The 24704-nt window shown below is 56.7% G+C and overlaps 2 protein-coding genes across 6 annotated transcripts in view; one reads left to right on the top strand and one right to left on the bottom strand.

Annotated features, from left to right (window-relative positions):
• Window positions 1–564: 564 nt before the first annotated feature.
• CIMIP2C (ciliary microtubule inner protein 2C) lies at window positions 565–14376 on the bottom strand. Its single transcript, XM_040496266.1, has 4 exons — window positions 14246–14376; window positions 3201–3474; window positions 1891–2003; window positions 565–772 (listed from the first exon to the last, which is right to left on the bottom strand). Exons 1-4 carry the CDS (start codon window positions 14317–14319, stop codon window positions 628–630), a joined length of 606 nt encoding a protein of 201 aa, XP_040352200.1. The 5' UTR covers window positions 14320–14376; the 3' UTR covers window positions 565–627.
• A 4076-nt stretch (window positions 14377–18452) lies between these two features.
• The window catches only part of OTOF (otoferlin), a 90640-nt gene continuing 84388 nt past the window's right edge, over window positions 18453–24704 (top strand). For 3 of the 5 annotated variants that reach the window (XM_040496258.1, XM_040496256.1, XM_040496257.1), the window contains exon 1: window positions 18543–18621. In XM_040496258.1, coding sequence (XP_040352192.1) covers window positions 18543–18621 — 79 coding nt within the window. Of the gene's footprint in view, window positions 18622–24704 lie in introns of all 5 variants that reach the window. The other 2 variants (XM_040496255.1, XM_040496259.1) reach the window with 2 other exon arrangements.

Below are 24704 nucleotides of genomic sequence, written 5' to 3'. Positions count from 1 at the left end.
TCTCCACATGGGCCACAAGCAAGTTATGTAGTGGAAAAACTAGGGCTTGGGTCAAAAAAAAAACCGGGGCCACTTCTAAGCTGTGTGAGCTTGGGCAACTTTCTCAGCCTCTCTGAACCTCAGTGTCTTTATCAGTAAAGTGAGGCTCCTGCTACTTCCCTCTCAAGTTATCGGGTGGATTAGATGATGCCAGGCCAGGGCTCAGACTGGAATTCTTCTGCATCAGACCCCCTGTGCAATTGTTCTGGGGTCACTTCACTTTCATTCTCAGATGTACAATAACGGGGCTTCCTCTGTTACACGAGTGGGAGCCGATGGGGCGTATCTCTGGACCTGAGTGACCCTGCCACCAAGACTCGGGAGCCCTATAGTCCTTGGTTCTACCTGCCCCCACCTCAGAGGAGGGCTGGGTGGGCCCAGTGGGTCAGTGGACGCTGCTTCCTGCTGGCTTGAACCCCTGCACTGAGCTTTTGACAGCCCTTAAGACTCGGTGTTGGGCGGGACCCTTGGGCGCTGTCCCGCTATGGCCAAACGTTCCCGGAGGCCAGGGGCGAAGACCACGGGTTTGGACGTGGCTAAAGATTTTATTCCGAAAAGCCGACCTGGTCAGGGCCAGGCTCTCCAGTATCACGCTCTGAACTCAAAGTAGCAGTCTCTCCTCTGCCGCTCGTGGGGGGTGACCCTCTTCCCCGAGGGGAACCTCTGGTAGGTCTTCAAGTTCTCGGGAGATACTCTTAAAAGGTGCCACTTCTTCTCTGGGCTCAGAGGAGGACTGGGGGAGGACGGAGACAGGGTTATGCAGCGTTCCAGAAAGGCTGTGCCCACCCACAGCCCCATGTGCCCAATTTTCTAGCCCACCCTGAGCTGGCTGCTCATCAGCTCAAACGTCTTGTAAGTCACCCTGCAGTCGAGATCAGAATAATTTGCATTTGCACAATGGCGCAGCGGTGAAGAGGGAGAACGTGGGTGTCAGACAGACCTGGGAGAGATTCCGGCTCAACTCCCGCTGGAAAGGCACACGGATAAAATGGACCAGTGTTGGTACCTCCCATCCCTGTTAGCTTTGTTTTGAGGACTAAATGAGGTAATGTGTATAAGGAAGGCACTTAAATAATGCTGGACGAGGAACAGATACGCAACAACTGTTATAAGAAATGATGGCGATGGTCAGCAAGTAGTTGGAAACCCAAGATCTTTCCACTGACCTCTTGACCCCTCCTTCCCCACACAACACCTTGGAAGCACAGACTTCCGATTGCCGTGCCTTGGTGACAGGAGGGACAGCAAGGGAACCATGTGCCTGGATTATCTCAAAGGGCAGAGCTGGCCTTCCCTGGGGAAAGCAGCTCTCTCAGATAAAAGGAGTGAGGTCCAGGCAGTGGGGAACTTTCATATTTTGTTAGATGGACAGTTGGACTTTGAAAGATATTTTGAGGTCCCAAGGAGAACGTTTTCCGAGTCTGGTCGGGACTGGGGGGACGCATTTCCCGCTCTTGTAGTGCCCTCTGTGTCCACCAGAGGGCAGCAGTTCCTTGCTACTCAGAAGCAGCGGTGCCCACGTTTGGACGAGTGTAGCTGCAAGGCTGACGCTGCAGGGGGGAGGAGCCTGCAAGGTTCAGGCCAGCCAAGATGACAGGTTTGCTCCCAAACTCCCCGTGCATCTGGCCAGGAAAGCACTCTTTCAGATTCTGCTCATTCTGCTCATCCCTCTGAGGCTGCCCTTAACCTTGACCCCCTTGCTGTGTGACTGTCCCCCTCTGCACCGTAGGCTCCTTAGGGTGAGGTCTTCACTCATTTCTCGGCGTGAGTGGCTGTGTGCCTGGCTGGAAGCAGGTGCCCCATGGACATGTGTTTGTAGCATGCGTGAAGCGGGGGAGGGCAGGCACTCACAGGTCGGTGGGGAGGGGGTATCGTTCCCACTCCTTCACAGGCAGCACGAAGTAGGGCACCTGGGGCACCGTGCCCGTCTTGTCTAGATAGTACTTCCTATGCTGCTGCGCCATCTACGGCTCGAACCAAAGAAGAGATGACAGGTTGTCAGTGTGCAGGAGTGACCTGGGGCACCCGCAGTTCCTGTCTGGCTATACCTGGGCAGGGGGTGGGGCCATCTCCCTTAACGCCCCTGTTGGAGGCCCCAGCTGGGTGTCCTCTCTGAGACCAGCTCCCATCTGTCTAATGGCGATGATGGCTCACCCCACCCCAGCTTTGCTACGGAGAGTAAATGAGGCCAGCGATCAGCGGAGGCCAAGGGTGTGAATCCTGGCTCAGCAGGTGGCACAGGTAAGCTCCGTGTGTTTGTTTCTCCCTTTCCCGCCCCCCTGGACTGGGGGTGCTATGCGTGAGAGCCATGAGGGAAAGCAAAGCCCCCCCCCCCCAACGCCCATTGACACGGTCCCACAGCCCCTTGGAGTCTGGCAGCATTGACCTGGTCCTCTCCTTGAGGACCTGCCTTCCCATACAGTTCTCTGCCCTGAGGACCAGGGGGCACCTGCGTCTTTGAAATCAGGCTGGAGGCATGTTTGCAAGAGAAGTGAGGGAGAGACCAGGGTTTCTAGGGACACGGCAGAGAATGAGCCGTGGCCCCCAGTGAGGTGGGCGAGCACCCAGGTGCCTGTGACCCACCGGGACACGTCTGCACCAGGCCCAGGGGAGGCTGTAAGAGCCCGAGGGGCAGGACAAGGACATCGGGGTGTGGGCAGTTAGGTTCTGGTCTGGGGCTGAGGTTGACTTGGGGTACGGCTTCAGAGGGGCTGCTAAGCAAGGAGGTGTCAGGTGGGCACCAGGACCCGGGTACAATCGAGACTAGACCTGGGGCTAGAACCAGGGTCGGGGGCTTAGTGGCCCTGTGTGTGAGTGGTGGGGGGCGGGGTTCATCTTGTAGGTGGATCTTTGATGTTTTACTCTAGTAGGAAGTAAGCGAGGGTCCACGGGGTCATGGGGCAGAGGTGAGGGTGAGAACACCTCCCTGGGGGTGGGCTGGGGCAAGAGCCCCAGGAGTCCCTGGGGTGGGGGGTCATCTGGGAAGCAGTCTAGGCCCTGTCCCCGACGCCCCCAGCCAAACTCACTAGGTTCCCTGCTGGCTCAGGGGCTCGGAGAAAGCAAACAAAGTCCCTCTTGGAGGGTGACGGAGATCACTCCAAGCCCCTCCCCCCACCGCCCGGGTTGCTGGGGGGACAGCAGCCGGGCCCAGGTCAACCCACCTGGTAGAAGCCGGTGAGCTGGGCGGAGCGGCCACTGTCCAGGTTGAAGCGGGTGTAGCTGGGGGTGTGCAGCCAGCGGTCCCGGGTGTGGGAGGGCTTCCTCAGCACGAGGTTTGGGTCTGAGGAGAAGAGGGTGGGGAAGTGGCCGCCTTTGCTGAAGACAGTACGGCTCTTCTCCAGGGCTGCATTGCGGTGGTCCTGGAAATACTTGAGGGTGGCGGTGCCGTAGGGGGAGCCAAAGGAGAAGGCCACGCCGGGAACATGGCCTTGGTACCTGCGATGGCCACGGGGGGGGGGGGGGGCAGGTCAGTGCACGGTTCCGAGGCCCGTTCCAAGACAGGCCCATAAAGCCCGGGGCGGGGGTGGCGGCAGGCCCCGTGGGTCACTTCTGGGCCTTGAGAGGCTTCCCTCGGATGCACTGCCCAGCTCGGGGCTCCGGGGAAGGGCGAGCGAAGGAGAATCTGGGCCTCTCCTTCCTGACAGAGGCTGGTCACCCCCCCGGACCAGGGGCTCCCGCAGGGGCCAGAGCACCGGGGCCCCGTCCTGAGCCCTCGGCAGGGCCGCGGGCACATCACTCTCCTATACTCAGGGTTTGGCCTGAAGATGGGGAGGTCTCCTGCCACTATCTCATCAGGGGTAGGGAGGATCTAAGAGGTTGGTGGGGACGCAGCAGTGACATGTGACATCAGATCTGTGGTGGCCAAGGCCTGGGCTCACACGTGCAGCTTCGCTCCAGCCCAGCCACCTCACGAGGCACCACTCAGATGGCCTGCAAGGGTCCCGTCACCCGTTGCAGCCACGGAGGCCAGCGACAGGGACAGGGGACTGGCGGGCGGGGACGCTTGGAGACACAGAGGACACAAGCACACACAGTACGCTGAGGAGCCCTGGTCGGGTGAGACTTCCACAGAGAGCCAAAGACTTGTTTTGGCCACGTGACGGCCGAAGGGCATGAGCGTCAGACTTTGTGCGAATGACGGAGAGTCATGCTTCTCCAGTCAGTCGCTTCTCACCCCCCTAAAACCTCACCCTGGCCCCACGGTGCCAGTGAAATGGCTTTTGACAGGGACACCTGGGTGGCTCAGTCAGTTGAGCGTTCCACTCTTGGTTTCAGCTCAGGTCATGATCTCACGGTTCGTGGGTTCAAGCCCCCCGTTGGGCTCTGTACCGACAGTGCAGGGCCTACTTGGGATTCTCTCTCTCTCCCTCTCTCTCTGACCCTGCCCTGCTCTCTCTCTCTCCCAAAAAAAAAAAGAAAAGAAAAGAAACGGCTCTTGACAAGGGCGCCAGGGGTCTCCCACAGCATTGGACACTGCCGACCTCTGCGGTCTTGAAACGCTGCTCCTGGATTTTACGACACTGCTCTCTCCTTGTCTGCTGGCTTCACCCGCCTCTCTGACCGTTCCTTCTCAGTTTCCCCCGTATGGTGCGCCTCTTCTGCTCTCTTTCTCCGGGGCCTGTCCTGCGCCCACACGGTCCCCTGGGTGATGGTATCCATGCCAGGGCCTTCGCCTTCCCCCTTGTGTGGATGACCCTGGTCTACATCTCCAGCCCGGAAGCCCCGTCAGACTCCTGCGCACGGCCGCACACTACACACCCCTTGCGGGTGTCCTGGGCTTTACCCGCACCCCCGCCTCCAACCTCTAGTCTCATCTTGGTGACGGGCACTCCGCAGGTGGCCAAGTCAAGCTTCATCCGTCACGTGCAGTTAGTCCTCAAGCCCAGGGTTCCATCTCTGCCCTGGGCGTGGGCCACACGGCCTCTTAGCTGGGCTGCGGGCACAGGAGCCCCCCCATCCTCCTAACTGCGCTCTTACCTCCCGCCCCTTCCCCCTACCTCCACCAGAGCGACCTTTCTGAAGCCAAGCCCTCAGCGTGGCATTCAAGGCTGTCCGCGAGCCGACTATGTCCCCCTCTCCAGCCTCACCGGCCTCCCTGCTCCCGGTTGTAAAGAACCATTTGCATGTTCTTTCTCCCACCGCCCGCCTGCATTTCTCCCCTGGGTTTCTGCCCTGGGCCCCCGGCCCCGGCTGCTTGCCCCCCAGGACTAAAGACCTGCGCTGTCACTTTGAAGATCCTTTCCTTGCCGCCTCTTCTAGGTCTAGGCGGTCCCGCTCTCCCTGCTGCACCGCGAGCCGTGCCTGCTCCCAATGCTCGTGTCTCTTTTCATGTCTTTGTCTCCGTCACTAGACTACTGGGAGCCTCTCGGGCACAGCTGGGTCATGTCTTCCTCACCTTCAGATCCCCAGTTTCCCGCACCGGGTCTGGCACACGGTCTGAGTCGGAAATGTCGAGGAAACAAACAAAAAGATGAGTGGGTACGCGCCTAGGGCGCCAGCGACGTCTGCGGCCGGACCTACTCACGCAAACGCCGGAAGACCAGGCTGCAGGGACCCCGGCACCTGTCCTGAGGCCTCCCTACTGTGGTGCTTGACGCGTCCCCTTCTCTCAGCCGAGTTCCCTTACCAGGGAAGCCCCAGGGGGTGAGGGGAGCCTGAGGGCCGCTGCGACATCGCAGGCGTCCCCCTCTCACCAGGCCAAAGGGCACGGCGGCCTCTGGGGTCAGCGCTTCAGGATCACCTGTGCCGGCTGCTCAGGGCCCCCTTGGCCTCCTCCCCAGTAGAGTCAGATGGCATTGCATGGTTTCCTCCTCCTCGTCTTCAGGTGGGAGGCGAGAAAGCCAAGCACGGTGATTAGCGACGGGGCTTCCGATCGCTCCCCACAGCAGGCGAAACAGAAGAAGAGCCCCCCCCCCCCCCGCCCCGGGCCCCTGGCCCTACCGCCCCTCCACAGCGTGTCCCTTCCAGAGCCTCGCAGCATTTGAGGTTCCCCGGGCCCAAGCGGGGAGTGAGGGGAGAAGCTGTCCACCACACGCAGGCCTTTGTCCGGCCTCGCCCCTCCTGCCCTTGAGACCACGACCCCGGGGATCCCAGCCTTCTCCCTCCTGCCTCTGCCCTTCTGTCCTGGAAAGGTGCTGGGGCTGGTGAGGCCTGCAAGGTCACCTTGGCCACTTTCGGGACAGAGTCCTCCTCTCCACCATGGTTTAGCCCCTCCTGGGTCTGGAGCCCCCATTCCTGCCCCTCCCAAGGCCTCACGCGTCCAGTCGGCCCCTCCCGGTTTCTCTGGGCCTCTGCCCTCCCTCCTTGCCATCCATAATCTCTCCTCTCTTGGCTTCTCCTCCTCTGCCTACCGAGACGCACGTTTCTGTGCATTTGTCCCAGGCTGCGACATCCTCCGGCGGACCCTGCGGCCTCACGTGTCCCCCTTCCTCTTCCTTTATCCCCGAATTTCTCTGCGGAAGGAACACTGTACCTTCTGCCTTTGTTTTCTGCTCCCCCATTCTTTCCTCGACCTCCCTCAGCCCGACCGCTGACCCACCGCTTAAACGCGAGCCTGTATTTTTTTCATCAAGGTAACACGAGACCATCCAATCGCCACCTCCAACATCCTCGGCTCACCCTCTCCCTGCGGCACCTGCACTGAGGCAGAGACTCGTTTGCAAGAAACGGCACGCGAGCAGGCCGAACGGAGCTCCTGGGGGTTCTCTGCACTGTGTATGAAACCTAATAAACATACAGGCTCCACAGCCGGGGGGTCACAGATAAGCAAGTAGGGAGCCACTTCTTCCTTCCCCGAGCCTCTGTCCCCCTACTCGCTTTGCCACCTGGGGGTGGAAGGACATGGGACTGGTGGGTTGAAGAGGGAAATGAGGCTTGTTGGAGACCACCCCGCCCTCCCCCTTTTCCTTGGAAGCAAGCAAGCCCACGTGACTCCCCTGTGCCCTGTTTTGGGTGGCCACACGCTGCCCTCCAGGAGGAAAGCCTGTCCCAAGCCAGCCCCGCCTCCTCTTTCCGGGGCTCTCAGCTTTCCCTCTTAGGTCATCTTTCTTATTCCTCAGGGGGTTCGGGATGAAGGAGGAGAGAGGTGGGGGCCATCAGGTGCTGTCAACCCCCAACAAAAAGACAAGAAAGCAACAGAACGAAAACTAAAGAAAGGTGGCCCGCCACAGTCTGTAGGGACAAGAGCGTGACCCGAGAATATCCAACCGGCCATGCGGTCATTAGCCGTAAAGGCGGCGCCCGGGCCTTTCCCGGCATGAAAGGGCTCAGGAAATAAAGCAAAACCCATAGGCTCCTGCAGGCAGTGTGCAGGGACAAAATCCTGCCAAGGAAGAGAGGAGTCAAGAGAAAGGAATACCCAGAAATGTAGAAATTGTTAAAATGACTGGTTAGCTTCAAGTCTATTTTTTTTTAATTTTTTTTTTTTTTAACGTTTATTTTACTTTTGAGACAGAGACAGAGCATGAACAGGGGAGCGTCAGAAAGAGAGGGAGACACAGAATCGGAAGCAGGCTCCAGGCTCTGAGCCATCAGCCCAGAGCCCGACGCGGGGCTCGAACTCACGGATCATGAGATCGTGACCTGGGCTGAAGTCGGACGCTTAACCGACTGAGCCACCCAGGCGCCCCCTATTTAAGTACGGAACTAGAAATATCAGCCAGGTGAAGGCTGCTTGCACAACAGAATGTAAATGTTATAAAACCTGTCAGAGGAAAAAATAATCTCCACCACAAAAATTGTGTGGGGGGGTGGGTGGAGGGGCATCGACTTGCTAGGAATTTGTAAGGCAGAGTCAACCCGCGGCACCTAAAATTAAAACACGCCGTTGAAAAACATGCAACACAGTGACTCTCGCCCCTGAATGGTTTTTATTCCCTCTCCCTCTCCCTACTTTAGAGGGATCTTTTACGAATTAATCTCTCTTGAGCTGAATTGGCATTTGTCTAAAGTCTGGCCATTCTTCCCATTTTATGTCCGTATCTTTCTCCTCAGTTGAGTTCTAGTAAGATTACATTTCATGATTTTCATTTTATTTTATTTTTTTATTTAAAAAAAATTTTTTTTCAACTTTTATTTATTTTTGGGACAGAGGGAGACAGAGCATGAACAGGGGAGGGGCAGAGAGAGAGGGAGACACGGAATCGGAAACAGGCTCCAGGCTCTGAGCCATCAGCCCAGAGCCCGACGCGGGGCTCGAACTCACGGACCGTGAGATCGCGACCTGGCTGAAGTCGGACGCTTAACCGACTGCGCCACCCAGGCGCCCCATGATTTTCATTTTGAAGTAGCAAATATAGCATGATCATATGTTTCTAGCATTGCTTTGTCTATCTTTCTGGCCGGCCGGCCAGCCAGCCGGCCTCTAGTCTCTTAGCTGAGTAGACACGCAAAGAGAAACTTGGAATGCCGTCTCCCCAAATGCTAACCCGGGTTAATTCCAGGCGTTTGGATTTGGGCTGGTTTGTTTCTTGACGCTTTGTACATGCATTTTTTTTTTTTTTTAAGACAGTGGGATAGTGTTGGGAGTTACTTTACTGGGAAGCTACTGTGCCCTGCGTACTGGGGACGCAGAGGTCCATAGCTCAGCCTTTCTTCCTGCAGCCTACCCCCTCATTCCATTATTTACTGAGTTACACGGTGGGTGCACGAGCTGTGCTGGAGGTGGAGGGGCTGATGCTATTAAATGCAGAGAGGGAGGCCCGTTCCCGGGGTGGGGGCGGGGTAGAGGTATTGGGGAACTCCTCCAAGGGCCTTCCTTTGTGGTCTGGCTTTGAAGAGGGGTCAGCGTGGAGGGGACTCGCCTGGGAGCTGGCTCTCTTCCTCTGCTCATCTACTAGGTGCTTCTGGGTGCCCCAGAGTCCCCTCTCTCTTCTGAGGGACCCTCTCCCTCTGGGAGAGCTCATTTATGTTAGACTTCCAACACCTCCCGTACACCAGAGATGCCCGGATCTGTGTCTCTATGTTTCTTTTCTTTTCTTAACGTTTTTAAGTTTATTTTTGAGAGAGAGAAACAGAGCGTGCGTGGGGGAGGGGCAGAGAGAGAGAGAGAGAGAGAGGGAGACGTAGAATCCGAAGCAGGCTCCAGGCTCTGGGCTGTCAGCACAGAGCCCGACGCGGGGCTCGAACCCACGGACCGTGAGATCATGACCTAAGCCAGAAACCAGGACTCACCCCATCCTCCCTTCTCCATCCTCCTCCGCACCCCTCCTCTCTCCCCAAGTCCCCAGGTGACGTTCCCCATAGCAGCCAGCCTCCCTCTTCGCTCACCGGGGTGGTCTTGAATCTCCGAGCCAGGCTCCCAGACTGAAGTTTCACCCCCCTCTAGCCTGTTGTCCATGCTGCTGCTGGAGTGATCTTTCTCAAACATGTGTCACACCACCGTGGTCACCTCTCTCCCTTCTCACTTCCCCACAAGCGCTCAAGGCCCCGGAAGCATCACATCTCTGGGCCTCACGTGCTGTCCGCACCCCTGAGGCTTTGCACACATTTCCTCTACCTGGGATGCCGGGTCCCGGGGGGTGGGGGTGGGGGAGTTCCCTACCCACTCCCAGCACCAGGGCTCTCTGGCGCCTTCCCTTACCACACACCCTCTACCTAGATTGTGTGTCACATCCTTCGTGCACAGTCAGGTGTACACTCGTCCATCTCCTGTGCTAACCTGTGCTCTCTTTATCCTCGGCACCTACGAGGCACCTAACCCAGGACAAGTGCTCAATAAATGTCTGCTGGAGGAGGCAGAAGTCCAGAAACCCAGGGGCCACCACGTCCCCGAACGCTGTTTTAAAGGGGCTTGGCTCTGATCTACAAAGCGCACGCAGTGTCCCACCCACAGGGGCCTTCGCGTTCGTACTTGGAAGAAAGGAGCCATAGACATGTGACGTGTTCCCGGGATTCTTGTCTTCACCACCCCCAGGCTCTCTGCTATACTCCTCCTCTGCTCCCCGCTTTTCCACCTTCTCTGAATGCCAAGATATTTGCATCCCAGTACAATAGAAGCCCTCTCCTCCGCAATCCTCCTAAGGTTCTGCTTCCACTGGGGATCCTATTCAGAACCTGCCACTCATGGAGGGGCACGGGTGTGTGCACAGAGGTGCACACGGTCACATTTCTTTAGCGCTCAGAGGGCACGCCTTGGCTAGCCAGGTCTGTGTCCCCTGGATGCACTTGCGTTTGTGTGCCTCGAGCAAGCCCCTGTGTGGTCCTATGGTAAAGCTTTCCCAAGGCCTGTTTTTGTTGGCCGTGGGGCTGGCTAAGGCGGAGAAAACAGAGGGGAATGAGTGACAGGTTTTGAAACAGGGCATCCAACAGTCCCCGTGGCACTGCCACACCTCCTCCTGGACCCCCTCATCTGCTGCCCGGCTCCTCACCCACCTGCACACAAGCTGGGAGACAGTGCTCAGCTGGGTCCCCAGCAGCCACCATGGGTGCGCACGCGCGTGTGTGCGTGTGTGTGTGTGTGTGTGTGTGTATCCCTGTGCGTACAGAGAGTGTACAGGGAGCAAAATGGCCCCATAGCTGACATTAAAATTAATTACCAGGAGCCATCAGAGATCCCATGAGCAGCCTTATTAACTAATTAACTTGCAACTATTCGGCACATCCTCATTCCGCTGGCGCTCTCCTCTCCTCGACACTTCCTGCTGAGTGCAGTTCCTTCAGATCCTTCCCCTGGGCAAAAACTTTCAAGGGCTCCCCATTGTCTATGAAATGAGGAAGGAACCAGCCAGGCACTCCAGGCCAGGCCTGACGCGGGCCTCCTGGAGGGGGTCTTCCAAGCTTCTAAACCACATCCGTGTCCTTCCTACTCCCGCTCAGTAGGCCATCTGCAGCTCTGGAGGCAGAGCCGGCCAGCACCTCCACCCCTGCCTTCCCTCAGGCCATCCCCTCCATCCCCAAGAGGCTTCTCTCCTCCTCTGCCGACCTTGTGACCTCAGCCTCAAGGGCCATGTCCAATACCCTCTTTTCCAAGGAGCCACCCACAGACCTGCCTGTCCTCTCCATTGAACCGTCTGTGCCCTTTGTGACCCTCTTTATGTCCCACCTCACATTCTCGCTGTGTGCAATTACCTGGGCCTTTAGTGTAGTCTTCCTTTCTGGAATATAAACTCCGTGGGGGGTGGGGGGGGGGAGAGCAAGGAGTTCTATATGCGCCCCCATCAGTCCTGGCACTCAGTAGCTGCTCTCCAAATATTTGTTGAAATGAACTGACAGACGGAGGCACATTTTTTAAGGGCTGATGATTCTTCTGGAAAGAAGGAGGGGCCCTGTTATGAAGCCACCGTCTCCAGGAGCACCTGACCCCCTGTTCTCAGAAAGGCTCCCCAGTTCCTTAGGGTTGCGTGAGAGGTTCAGTGACCTATCTGGGCACGCGGGGTCTCCTATGTCCCTTTGGCAGGTGGCCTTTGTTTTGTAGCCCGGGATGCACCTGCCTGTCCGGGGCCGCGCCTCCAGTGGCAGGGCTGGGGCTGAAATGGAAAGGACTCCCCTCTCCCACCCGGAAGGTGAGGTCTCAGGCCTGAAGCAGCTGGCAGGAGGCGGTGGTGTGCTAGAGGTGGCCTGTCTTGGCTCATACTGGCTGACGAGAGCTGATGACTACATTTCGAGCATTTTTGTCCGGGCTGTGGTTAAACAAGCCCGGCTTAAAAGCGAAATTATACAAAAATACAAGAAATTATATAAAGTCACAGCGAAAGAAATCACGTTGACGGCAAAGGCAATAAACACCCAATGCTCATCACCACCTAATCGTATCGCCGTGTTTCGCGGCCGTCTGTGTTCTTGGGGTTAGCTGTGCCTGTTGTGTCTGGAGGGCGGAATGACTGTGTGCGCTGTTTTGCGTCCCGCCCCGGCTCTGCAGTTGTGACACCATTTTGGCGGCTTGAAGTCAGCCGTGGTGGGGGTGTTGATGCCGCAGACAGTAGGTGAGTGCTACAGATCACGACCCACCCTGTCTCCAGAGAGCTGGTTGTCAAACATTTACCAGCAGATCTATCGTACGGGGATCCTGGGGAAGTGGATACAGCCGCCTTTGTGGGACCGCCGTCCTGGAGGTAACGGCCACCCTCCTGATAGTGGAAGGCACTGACTTTAGGGTCCCGGAGCCCAGGCCAGCTCCGCGGCAGATATGGGCACAGCTGCCACTCCAGGCAAATGCAGGGAAGTCGGGGGCGGGGGAGGGGGGGTTGCTGGTGACAGCCCCTGGCGGAGCGGTGGGCATCGGGGGCAGTAGTAGCCTGGCCGTGAATGAACGCACGGTGGCAGGTCACGTGCTTGGACTAAGAGCCTGGTGAGGTGTGGTGGGAGGCGGAGACGGGGGGGGGGGCGGGGGTGGATACCACTGAGGTCGACCTGCTAGCAAGAGGCACAGAGCCCCACTGAGGCTGATCTCATCCCTTAAAAAGCCTCACAATCCCAGGGACTGGGACCCAAGAATCCCCCACTCACGGCAGGGGGGCGGCACACAGCCCAGACAGTGGCAAGGTGCCTGAGGGCTGTGCTGCCCAGAGCAGGAAGGGACCAGACAGAGCACCCTGGCCAGCGAGTCTGAAGACCAGCATCCTGTTCCCCTTGGTACCGAGAATCAGTCCCTGAACACCGCAGGGATCTAACTAATGATAATAGATGCAGTTGGAGGGATTCAGAAGAGCCTGGGTGCTGAGGTCACAAAGACACGGCTGGGTAGCTTGCTGAATGACCTGAGGCAAGCTGCTTATTTCTCATCTGGGTTGTTGCAAAGGGTTTTTACAGAATGTTTGTAAAGAGCCCAGCACGGTGCCTGGCACGCAGTAGGTGCTCATTACCTGGGGGCTCCCAATGCCACCACAAGGCATCAGGGACCCGGTGCCAGGCCAGCTCTTCCAACGCCAGCCTGGGGCTCGTGCAAGTTCCCCTCTCCCCCGGCCCCAGACCTCAGTGACCACATCTGGAACAGAAGAGGGCTACATGATCTCCAAGGTCTTTACCACTCTGAATACTCCCTGCCTCTACGAATCAAACTGGTAAGGGGGATGATCGGAGCGTCGGAGGAGACTGGCTTTGCTTAAAATCCTGTGATTAATGTTCGAAAAGGCACAAAAATAATAATTATCCAAGTGTGGTGGGGAATCTTGGATTCTTTCATTAAGTTAACAAAATTACCAATGAGGTAGCATTTAGAAACATAAGATAAGTCCATTCATTCCTCACTGATGGGGATCTTTAGGGTGAGCATATGCCTCCCAGAAAGATCCATGCAGAGAAAGCCACAGATACAGGCTCGGCTATCCAAACTAGTCCAGTTCATGCTTGGAGCCTTCTTTATGATTCACTCATTACCACAATTTCTAGATCAATCACAGGACAAAGTGCTCAAGGGAACTGCAGACAAGCGGTGCGGCGACAGAAGCAACCTAGGATTGCTTCCGAAATATGCAACTTCCCCTGGCAGAGCAGGGGGACACTTTGGGAGGGTTAAGTTTCCAACCGGGGACAGTGGGGAACATCAGAAAAAAATATAATTGCGCGTAGAATTGAAACCTCATGGTGAACACCCAGAATGCGGTGTAAACACCACTCTCCAAGGCTGCAAAGATGGCTTTTAACTAAACCTTCTGTTATCTACACCACCACGGGAACCCATCGACGGCAGCCCCCTGCTTGTCTTCTCACAACCTCTGGCACCTCTCCAGCACTCAACACGTCTTTACCAAAGGAATGTCCAAATGAAGCAATAACTACCTGGCTAGATGCTTGGAGCCCACCCAGGGCCCACCCGTCTTCTTCTCGCCTTCATCCGACAAACACTACTGTTGCCTGAATCCTAGGTGGGCTGGGGCCCAAAGGCCAGCCCCCCTTCTCCAGTTCCTCACGTTGTCACTCCTGCCCAGGGATCTCCAAACCCAGCTCACGAGGTGGCTCCCTCTCCTCCCCCTTCCCCGGGTCCCAGACTGGGCATGCTCTGCGCTGGCTGGGGACTCACTTCCCAGGAAGAGGGATGCGGAGAGAGCCCCTGTCCGCGCCCAGCCGCCGCCTGCTCGCGGCACGCAACCCCTCCCGGGAAGGTCACCCAGCCAGGTGAACACCTGGAGCCCCGATTTCTTTCAAACCCCAAAAGCGCAAGTGCGGAGTTTCCAGTTTCTAGCGAGAGGAGGGTTTTGCGGGGTGGGGGGTGGCGCTCCGACAGAATGGTTCAGGCAGGGGCGGGGGTGGGGGGGCGCGACGGCCTTACCCGGGCACGAGGCCGGGGGGCACGTAGGTGGCATTGAACTCAGTCAGCAGGGTGCCCGCGCTGCGGGAAGCCATGGTGGGTGCCTCGAGCGCGCAGCGAGCCCGGCGCCTGCCCCTCCCTGCCCGACGACGGTAAACAGCCCGGGGTCCCCTGGCAACCGCGTGCCTGGCAACGTGACCGTGACCTGGGCCAAGCCACCGCCCGCTGCATTGTTCCGGGGCCAGCCCCCTACTTGCTCTCCTGTGGGCCTCCAAGCTCAGCTTGCACGTCCGGGAATGGGCTCATCTCTGCGCTTCACCACCAGCAGGGGTGTGGTGCCGCTCAGACGCGGGATGGGGTGGAAACTCTGTGGACAGGCCCGGCCCCCATGTGCCCCAAGTGCCCTTCTGCCCCCTGCAAGACTCGCTGACCTAGCCTGGAGCGTCCTCGCTTTGGAGACAGAGCAGAAAGCAGCAGCCCCACCGTGGCTGTGCTCTGGGAGCCCGAGGGGCTGCAGGGAGCCCAGGAGCCAGCGACCCCCCCCTCCCCCCCCCCCACCCCCCCGTTCCTCAAGGGGAGTTGTCTTCATTAATCTCTCATCTCTCCCTGGGAACTTCCCTCTCACTTCGTCTTGCCCCTCAAACTACTCCACACGAGTGGTTTACAAGGGGCAAAAAGCGAATGGTGGAAAGGTCTGGGGGTGTGATTTCCACCTGTCCCCGGGACCCAAGTTCAGTTGGCGTAATTGTGCCACAGAGCAAACTTGCCAAAGGCCCCGGTGAGGCTTTCTCGTAACAGTGCCCCCCTCCTGTAGCTGGTGCCCCCAGGTCCGGTTTCTCCAGCGGTCCTCCTCCCGGCCGGAGTCTGTAACTGGGGCATGAGAGTGGTGACAGCCTCCAAGGCGACACGCTCTGCGACTTGGGGCCAGACCTGCCTCCCTAGCTCCCCGTGCAGCAGCCCTGGTATCAGCAAGAACCCTCTGCGGCTTACCCTTGGCCTTCACGGTTCCATCCAATCCTGTCCCACGAGAAGTGTTTTCTTCACAGCTTGATTCTGTAAACGGCAGTTGATGAAGACCACAGACACTAGTGAGCTTGCAGGACGCTTTTGCAAGAGGAATTCTCAAATGGCTTTCTCTGGCAGATGACAATGGAGTTGGGGGAGAGGGGGTGCACAGGCCTTCCACGAAGTGCAAGAAGCAGGAAAACGGTGGCCTGGGGAGGAAACGGAACTGAAGGGGAGTGAGTGCTTGTAACCAGGTGGAAGTCTGTGCCCGCCCTTCAAACTGCGGTCAGATCTGTGTATGTCTAAATCCCCCCTGCAGAATATGAGCAATAAAGAGAAAGACATTTGTAAAAGTTATAAAAAAAAAAAAACAAGGGGCGCCTGGGTGGCGCAGTCGGTTAAGTGTCCGACTTCAGCCAGGTCACGATCTCGCGGTCCGTGAGTTCGAGCCCCGCGTCGGGCTCTGGGCTGATGGCTCAGAGCCTGGAGCCTGTTTCCGATTCTGTGTCTCCCTCTCTCTCTGCCCCTCCCCCGTTCATGCTCTGTCTCTCTCTGTCCCAAAAAAAAAAAAAAGTGAAAAAAAAAAAACAACAACAAAACAACAACAACAACCCTCAGGTCAGGTGTGCTATACTCTGGGAAGGTGTTCCCCTGGCCCAGGTCGAGTGCCCACTGTGTCCCCCATTATAATTTGCCAGCCGACTGTGCCCATGAACCTGGCACTCTTGTGTTGCCTGCGTTCCAGTCTGTCTCTTCTGCTTAAGGCCGGAAACTGGATCACATTCGCCTCGGAATCCCCAGCACCTGTTACTGGAAGGAGCTAGTGTATGCTTGCTGAATAAATTTTAGACTAAGAGTTCCAGAAATGGATAATGGTCAGGAGGGAGGAAATTAAAAAGTAAGATCTGGCTTAGGTTTCAGAAGGTCAGCTGTCTCCGCTAAAGGGATGCCATGTGTTGGCAGAATGGAATTACTACCCTTTTATCGATATAGAAACTGAGGTTGGGCTGAGCTCAATGCCTTGTTTAGGGCGAGTTCATGGGCTTTTCTCTAAAGATGCACAGACCTCATGAAATTCACCCCCTACAGGAGAGAACCACCCAAGGGCCTAAGGAGGAGATGGAGGGGTTTTGTTTTTTTTTTTTCCTCTCAAGTGCCACCAAGCCCTATGAACAAAGGTCACCTAATAACCTTATTTATAGAACATGCTAGTTAATTTTTTTAATTTTTTTTTCAACGTTTATTTATTTATTTTTTGGGACAGAGAGAGACAGAGCATGAACGGGGGAGGGGCAGAGAGAGAGGGAGACACAGAATCGGAAGCAGGCTCCAGGCTCCGAGCCATCAGCCCAGAGCCCGACGCGGGGCTCGAACTCACGGACCGCGAGATTGTGACCTGGCTGAAGTCGGACGCTTAACCGACTGCGCCACCCAGGCGCCCCTAGTTAATTTTTTTTTTAAAGAGACATTAAACTTGCCTGGTTTAAAAATGTTTTTGGACATTCATGCGTATTGAACAAATACAATATGCTAAAATACTCTTCGCTTCAACATGGTTAAGTAAAAGTGAGAGAGAAGAACAGGAATTGGAGAAGGAAAGGGAGAGAAGAAAATAGAAGATAAATTTAAAAAGAAAAAGGAGGCAATGTGGCAAGGAAACATCTAGAAGGAGGCTCTTGTGACATGCCGCGGGCCACTGGCCTCTAGAATTCCCACGGAGCAACCTCTGATTAGCATGCTGTGAAAAATTTAGTATTTCCTTTTTGAACCTTCAGACTCTGCTCCCTCCAGGTCGCCAAGCTCGCCCCCTATCCTGTCAACCTGCACTGGGCATCCAACTATACACAGGACTCTGTGCGAGGCTCTGGGGTTGCAAAGATGTAGGACACCAGGGTGTCCCCATGGTGAGGATGAAGCAGTGAGAGGAGAGGGGCGGGGCAGCACCCCAGCCTGGGTGGGGGTGGGGGCAGAGACTTTTAGGAATGGGCACCAGTTGGGCTGAGTCCCCGCCAGAAGGCAGTGGTGGGGTGGGGGCATACCTTACAGAGCAAGCAGCAAGGCCAAGGGTGCAGATGATCCTGCAAAGGCCCCAGGTTTGGGGATCCTGGTCCCCAGGGTCCCTTTCTCTATAAGCGCCTCCCGGGGTATGTTGCTGGAAGAGAGGGCAGTTCTTTTTTGGTCCTTGGAAATTCTGCCAGATAGCCCTTCCCCACTGCCCCCCGACCCCAGCAGCTAATGGGCTACAAGTCCTAACGGTTCTGCTCCAGTGAGGCTCACCGGCCCGGCCTTCTCCATCCCCAGGCCCCAGGATGGGGCTGGGTTAGTGTCCTGGACCTTAAGCATCGCCCTTCGTGGAACATAAGCCTCTGAGGCTTTCGTAGCTGGGCATCTCCGGTCACGCTCAGCCTGGCTTCCGAGCACGCCGTCTTCCCAGATCCAGGAGTCCCAAAGCAGGAGGCCAAGACCCTGCCTCTTGGGGGTACAATCTCTGTGAGAGCAGGTGGAGGCAGAACATTCCCTTTTCCTCTTAGGACTCTCTTTTCTGACAGCAGCCACCGGGCACAGCCTTAACGTTGTCTGATAGATGCTGAGTTTCCAGCTGGGGGACCCTGAGTTGGGATTTCTAGATGGCACAGTGGGACCCAGCCAGGCCTTGCCCATCCAGGCTCCCTGAGCCTCACGGACGCCCGCAGCCCTGGTGGCCAACTTGATTCGGGGGATTGAATCACCACCAAACACCAGTGCGACAGCCCAGCTTCCTGTGCACACAGCCGGTGGAGCTCCTTCTCCCCCGCAGGGGTACGCGCCCCTGGCCCCCCGCCCCCCCACCTTCCACACACACGCCCATCCGTGCCCATCTGCCCACTCCTGGGGCCAGAGCTTGCCTAGCAGGGTGCAGCAGAGCCCTGCTGAGAGGCGGGCAGGAACCTCTGCTCCAGGAGCTGGGAAAAGACATCTGAAGCTGGGCAGGGCTTTATCTGGGAGCAGGCGGCTGCTGAATAATGAATTCTGACTCTGAGCCTGCGCTCCCAGGCTGCACGCAGGGTGCACAACACACACACACACACACACACACACACACACACGCTGGGCTGACAACTTGGAGGGGCGGGGGCTGGCAGGGCTGTGAGTCTCTGTGATCGCTGGAAGGAGCAGCTCTCTGGCTTGGTTGCCTTGGTCTCTGTGGGCAGCATCAGAGGGGGCGCAGGAGGAGGCGGCGAGGGAGGGAGGGAGGCGTGTGAGCCGAGCTGCACCAGGCTCTCTCCTTCTCCAGCTGCTCCCGCCTGGCAGCGTCCAGGCTCTACACACCAGCATGGCCCTGTTTGTCCACCTCAAGACGGTTTCGGAGCTTCGGGGCAGGGGCGACCGGATCGCCAAAGTGACTTTCCGAGGTAGGGAACCCCTGGTCTGAGAGGGTCCCCAGCTCTGCGCTGATGGGGATGAGGCAGGGCAGAGAAGATGGGTGGGAAAAGAAGTCCTAGGAGGGCTGGGGTGATGAGGCTTTTCAGGGGCAGCTATCTGCTCCTGGCCTGGCTGGCCGTTGTGATTTCCTGAAAATCAGGGTGCCCTGTGTTTCCATGTCTGCATCTGTGTGTCCCTCGCTGCACTTGCCAATGTGGAATGTGCCTGGCGGGGTGCAGGGTCGTCTGCCTGCGGGGGTGTCCTGGGGAGGTGGAAGTAAGGACCCCATCTCCGAGCTCAGGGGGTCCTGCGAGCCCCACCGGCTTCCCCTGTCAATTCTCTTCTTATCCTCCTCCTTTCTCGTGCATCCAGCAACCATTTACTGTGATCCGTGTGCCAAGGCCGGGGGCTGAGCATGACCCAGGCCCTGCCCTTGAGGAGCCCACATCCAGTGGGACAGAAGAACCAGGGGGCAGACGAGTAGGACAGGTGTGTGATATGATGAGGATGGGGACAAGTACAACACGCGAGCCACAGAAGCAGTGCCCCAACCCAGGCTGGGGCAGGATGGTCCGGGAAGGCTTCCTGGAAGAGGTAGCCCCTTGGCTGAAACCCGAGGGACCAGCAGGAGGGAGCAAGGCGAGGAGGTGAGGGCAAAGCAGGTGCAAGAGACAGGATGCTCATGGCTGGGGGAGGAAGGAACTAGAACATGGAACAGGGGAGAGACTGAGGACCCATGAGGCTGGAGCCCAGACCGAGCGCAGAAGCTGAGGCGGCAGAGGCCGGCGGAAGCAAGGAGGCGAGACTGCCTTCACCCTGAGGACGGCGGGCAGCCCCTGAAGGTTTAAGTAGAAAAAGTAAGGCCAGGGTTACCTGTGCCACCCCCCTCTGCTTCCCAGCCCTGGGGCCGGGGCATCTCTGGTGGCCTTTGGCCAGAGGCCAGAGCCCTGCTCACCAGACATGGCCCTTCCTCCCAGAGAGGGGGTGAGATTGGGGGTGGGACAGGAGCTGAGATAAAGAGCGAAGTGAGCATCGGGGCCCGGGCGGGATGCACATCCACACCTGGGTTAGGAGGGAAAGGGGTGACCAGGGGCAGCAGCCCGCATCAGCCTTCAGTTGGACTGGCTCCGGCAGGAGGTCCACGTTGTGCACTCTGCAGCCTGTTGTGCACAGAATCGGGAGGGGGGCAAGGGACCGCAGTGTCCCCGCTGGCAGGTGCGAGAGGAAGGGCCGGCAGGCTGCCTGTTGCTTCCCACACCAGCCCAAGGACGGCTTTGTCTGCAGCACCCTGGATCTCTGTGTGCCACCTGCTGGCTTTAGAAAAAGCAAGTGTGTCCTTTCATGGGTGAAACGTGTCCCTGTGTTCCACAGACGGCACAGTATTTGGCTGTTTCGCTACGGATGGCTATGCTGTCGGGGCCCCGTCAGGACAGTCCCTGGCTGCGCAAACCAGTCCCGTTGGCAGGCAGAGAAACCAAGGCCCAGTTGTAGAGAGATCCGCACAGCCTCAGTGGAGGGACTGAGACGTCTCACCCCCGGCCCTGGTTGCTCAATCCTGCAAGCCCCTTTACCTCTTCCTGGTCAGCTGGGGGTGAGCACCCTACCTACCTGATGCACACCTTTTTCTTTGAGCAGTAGGGCCGGCCCTCCAGCCTCAACTGACCACACAGGAATTTGCCTCTTTGCAACCTGTGCCCTCTGGACTGAGTGGAGAGATCCACTTCCACGCTCTGTACCTGCAGCAGGTGGCCAGAGACGGAGCTCTGGGGAAGGAGCTGGGCAGCAGGAATAGACAGATGACAAGGAGATTTCCAGAAGGAGTCCCTTATAACAACCAGATATTTCTCAGCCATTCGTCTGCTGCAGCCAGCCGTTGACAACCATAGATACTTCAAAAGACCAACACTAACAATTCAGAGGAACCGGCCCAATCTAGAATGTTCCACAGCACCTCCTGGCATACGCAACCACTGATGTCCAGGCAAACAGCTGCAGGGGGAAATGAGAAACTGGAGACCAGCCACAGGGAGATGTTGGCCCCGAGTTCCCCTAATCCCTTGAGTGAAGTTCAAAGTTTGGGTGGGGGACCCCTAGAGAGTTGTGTCTATCGGCAGTGACCCTGGTAGACCAGATGACCTGGCTGGAATATAGCTTGACTTTCTGTGCTGTGCCACCCAGGAGCCCTATGGGGCTATGGTGGAGAAAGCTCTAGATATGGAATCAGAAGCCCTGGGTCGTACCTAGGTTCTGCCACTCCCTTCGCCTCTTTGATCCTCAGTTTCCCCATCTTAAAAATGGGCATGTTGATAATATCGACCTCACCAGCTTGCTTCTGTGAAACAACAGGTGTTGGAAGAATTTAAGGAAGGAGCATTCAGATGACTGATAGGTCTGTGAGGCGCCCATTCAAGTGCTGCTTGGGGCAGCTACGGGATCCTGAGTCCTCTCTTCTCCAGCCCGATTTCCTTCTTCTGTTGCCCAGGAGCAGGAGAGAGGGCACATTGTGAGATACAAAGAGGAGAGGAGAGCCTTTCTGAGGGCTTCCCGACCTGTGCCGGGAGCAAGCAAACTGGGCGTGGCCTCTGCTCCGTAGGGACCCCTGGCTAAGATGATCCAGGCCCGGAGCAGACCGCCCCTGAGACCCCTGTTCCCATGTGGGCTGGGCAAGCACCAGCTGTGTCCCTGGCCATCCCTCTGTCCCTGCCACTGGGTCAGCTGGCCGTCCCACCCTTAAGCTCACACAGTGCTCACCACCCAGCCCTGTCTTGAGCTCTTAGCTTTTACTACCCCAACGGTGGCTCCTAACATGATCCTGCCCTTACTCATTAATTCACTAGCCGTCCTGATATCTGTGGACAAGCCTAGGACCCCGGAGGTGAAGACACAGCCCCTGCCTGCTGGAGTTACAGTCCATTGGGTCAGACAGAAGACACAGAAGGCTTGGCCCCCGGTCCCAGTGGCGCACGCAGACCCCAGAGTCCCAGAGCCTTGGCCTCCCATGAACAAGATGAGACAATGGTCCCAGTTTAACTCAGAGGACTGCAGCCAGAATCAGGAGTGTCTAGAAAGGAGCCATCTTGATGGCAGGTGGCTACTCAAAGAGAAACAGTATTCACCTGGGGTTTGTCCTTTTTCAGCTGCTAAAATAGTTCTTGGCACCCATCAGAACCAGGGGACACAGGATGGGAGGGTCTCTACATCCCTCTAGTCCAACCTTGTGCCCAGTACTCAGCCCATCCAAACCTGGGGAAATGGTGACAGACTGCCTGGGACAAGTCCCTGAGCTTTCTGGCCAAGACACCGGCTTTGGGGATTGGATGTGTGAGATGGGTGCTGTCTGGGGGCTGGGTCTGATCTCCACTTAATTCGCCAGAACTGGTGATAAAGGTCTGCTTTATCAAGGCTTCCCCCTCGGCCCAGAGACTTCTCTCTCCTCCTCTCCCCACCCCCCCCTACTGTATTCCTGTAACTCTGAATTTCCTGCGATTCCCCAAAGATACAAGCCCAGTATATCTCCAGACCTTGAGACATTCGTTTCTTTTGCCCAGAATGGCTCCCGCCCTCCCTCTTGAAGACTCCCATTAATTCTATCCACCCTTCAAGACCCAGCTCACATGTCACCTCTTCTGTGAAGCCTTCCCCCTCCCTTGTGGTACTGTGTGCATACACCTGCCACAGCTCAACTAGGGCACTTGGTATTCTAGAAACCGCCCCAGTTCTGGATGCTGCACCCGTGTCTGAGCACCTTTAAGACAGGGGTCCCACCTGAGCTAGCCTAACTGAGCCCCATGCTAAGCACTGGGTCCCACCATCCAAATGAGTATGAAACAGCCCCTGTCTTTGAGTCTTCGCTCACTAGTGGGTTGTCAATCTTCCACGGTGGCACTGCCATTCTTGGGTTCAATGTCCCCAAATGTGAGCCCCCCCACCCCCACCCCAGCTTTCTATCCAAGGGGGATCAGGGACTGGAAGAGGCCTCGGAAGCTACGAACCAAGAACCCTCCATTGACGTCCCAGGCCAGAGGGGCTTTGGGGACCCCAGAGGGAGGCTGACCTCATTCTCTAGCAAACACTGGGGAGTCCGGCTCCAGCCCACGGGTCAGATGTCAAAGGGCCGCACGTGGCCCCCGCCCCTCACAGACCGTGCTCTCTCTAAACACTGCTGCCTACAACACATGGTACAGGGTGGGGCTTAAAAGGCAAACCAGGGTCTCCTTATTGGATAGAGGAGCAGAGGCGTGTGCAGACATAACGGGGAAGCGTTGTCCTCAGGAGGACCAAGGCGCTCCTCGCTGTGGGACAGGAAGTACAGCCTGTTCAGGGGATAGCAGCTTACTTGGAGCACATCCGGAGATACAGAAGGAAGCTTGAGGGAGGGTCCTGGCTAGAGGCAAAGACTTTCTGGGTGAGGGACTGACCAGAGGCCAGAGAAAGGAAATCCCAGTTAAGTGCACTGACTGGGAAGCCACAGGTTCGGCTGGAGGAGAGGCTGCAGGAAAGTGGACGGGGAGGGAGATAAATCAGGATCCTTGGGGCCAGGTGAGTGACAGCGTGCTGGGAGGGGGTGGGGCCCCGGCCTAAGCACCGGGGACAAGGTGGCCTGGCTGTAGGGACCACCTGGACTCCAAATTAGATTTTTCCCCATTAAAATGGAGGAGGTCTCCCTCTTGAGAATAAATACGACTTCTCTCTGGAGACTTCTCTGCCATCCCTGGTGAAGGAGGCAGGGTCCCTCAGTGCCCCCAGTCCTAGGAGCCACTCCCAGGATGCCTGGGCCTATATGTGCACTGTGGCCCAGCCCCGTGCCTCCTCTCTGGGAGGCTGTGGGATAGGTGTTTCCCCCCACGAGGGGGTGGGCATTGCCCCCGCTGAAGGGGACAATTGGAGGGGACCTTCAGGACAGCCTCTGCGGTCCACGGCTGGCTGTGGGCCCAGCTCGTGCTTTTGCTATGCCTCCCACATCCTCCATTGTACCCAGCACACACAGGCCCCTCACCACCTGGGGGTGGGGACAGATCTCCTCTGTCTAAATTCCAGGTGGCAAATGTCCTCCCCCTCCCACCCAGAGCAAGCCAATGTAGGCAGAGTGCACCGAACATTCCCCAGGCTTCTCCCGCTTTGATGAGTGTGTTTTCGTGATATGGAAATGACCATTAAATTGTCTTCTGCTACAAAGGCCCTCAGCAAAAATGCTGCTGGAAATGCGCTCAAGAATCGATCTGCAAATAATTCCCCTGAACTGTGCGTCTTCCTTGGCTCTCTGATCCACCCTTACTCATAACATAAATGCTACATCTCTCCCACCGATTCCCGTGGCTGTGTTCGATCCCTTTTTTATTAACTTTTTATAATGGAAAGTCTCAAATACATGCAAAAGCTGGGAGTCTTAGCTCGCAGTCTTAACAACCATCAACTCCTGGCCAATCTGGTCCTGTTTGTTCTCTTTCCCACTCCCACACCCCACATTATTTGGAAGCAAAGACCAAACACCATACCGTTTCATCTGTAAATATTCAGTACGTAGTTAGAAAAGACAGACTCGATCTATTTTAACCCAGAGATTACATCTTTCCTAAAAAGGAATAATTTCTTAATATTATCAAATTTCTAATTGTCTCATCGGTGTCATAATTTTTTCCAGTTCATTAACAGCTACTTTTTTTTTAAGTTTATTTATTTTGAGAGGGGGGGGCGCATAGAGAGAGACTGAGAGAGAGAATCCCAAGCAGGCTCCTCACTGTCAGTGCAGAACCGGACATGAGGTTCAGGGCTCAAACTCTCGGAACCGTGAGATCATGTCCTGAGCCGAAATCAAGAGTCGGATGCTCAACTGACTGAGCCACCCAGGCATCCCTGAAAGCCATATTCTAACTTGTTTGGTAAATCAAGTATTTTATCATTCGTTCACTCATTCTGTCATTCATCCAGAGGATCATATTGGGTGAGGGCCAGCTATGCGCCAAGTGTGATTCTAGACAGTGGGGTGATGGCAATAAATTAGAAAGACGTGGTCCCCGCCCTCCAGGCAAAGACAAGTCATGGCACAGGTCACCATGAGCAGCATGATGAGTAT

This window comes from Herpailurus yagouaroundi, unplaced genomic scaffold, assembly GCF_014898765.1.
Source record: "Herpailurus yagouaroundi ecotype Mexico unplaced genomic scaffold, PumYag 188, whole genome shotgun sequence".
Classification (NCBI taxonomy): domain Eukaryota; kingdom Metazoa; phylum Chordata; class Mammalia; order Carnivora; family Felidae; genus Herpailurus; species Herpailurus yagouaroundi.
The sequence above is the reverse complement of the archived record's forward strand: the minus strand, read 5'-3'. Positions and strand labels throughout refer to the sequence as shown.

Coding starts and splice junctions, on each gene's coding strand:
- CIMIP2C (XM_040496266.1), bottom strand. CDS start 14,319: ATGGCTTCCCGCAGCGCGGGCACCCTGCTGACTGAGTTCAATGCCACC. Junction 2,004..3,200: donor AGCTCACCGGCTTCTACCAG/GTGGGTTGACCT, acceptor TTCGAGCCGTAG/ATGGCGCAGCAGCATAGGAA. Junction 773..1,890: donor TACCCCCTCCCCACCGACCT/GTGAGTGCCTGC, acceptor GTCCTCCCCCAG/TCCTCCTCTGAGCCCAGAGA.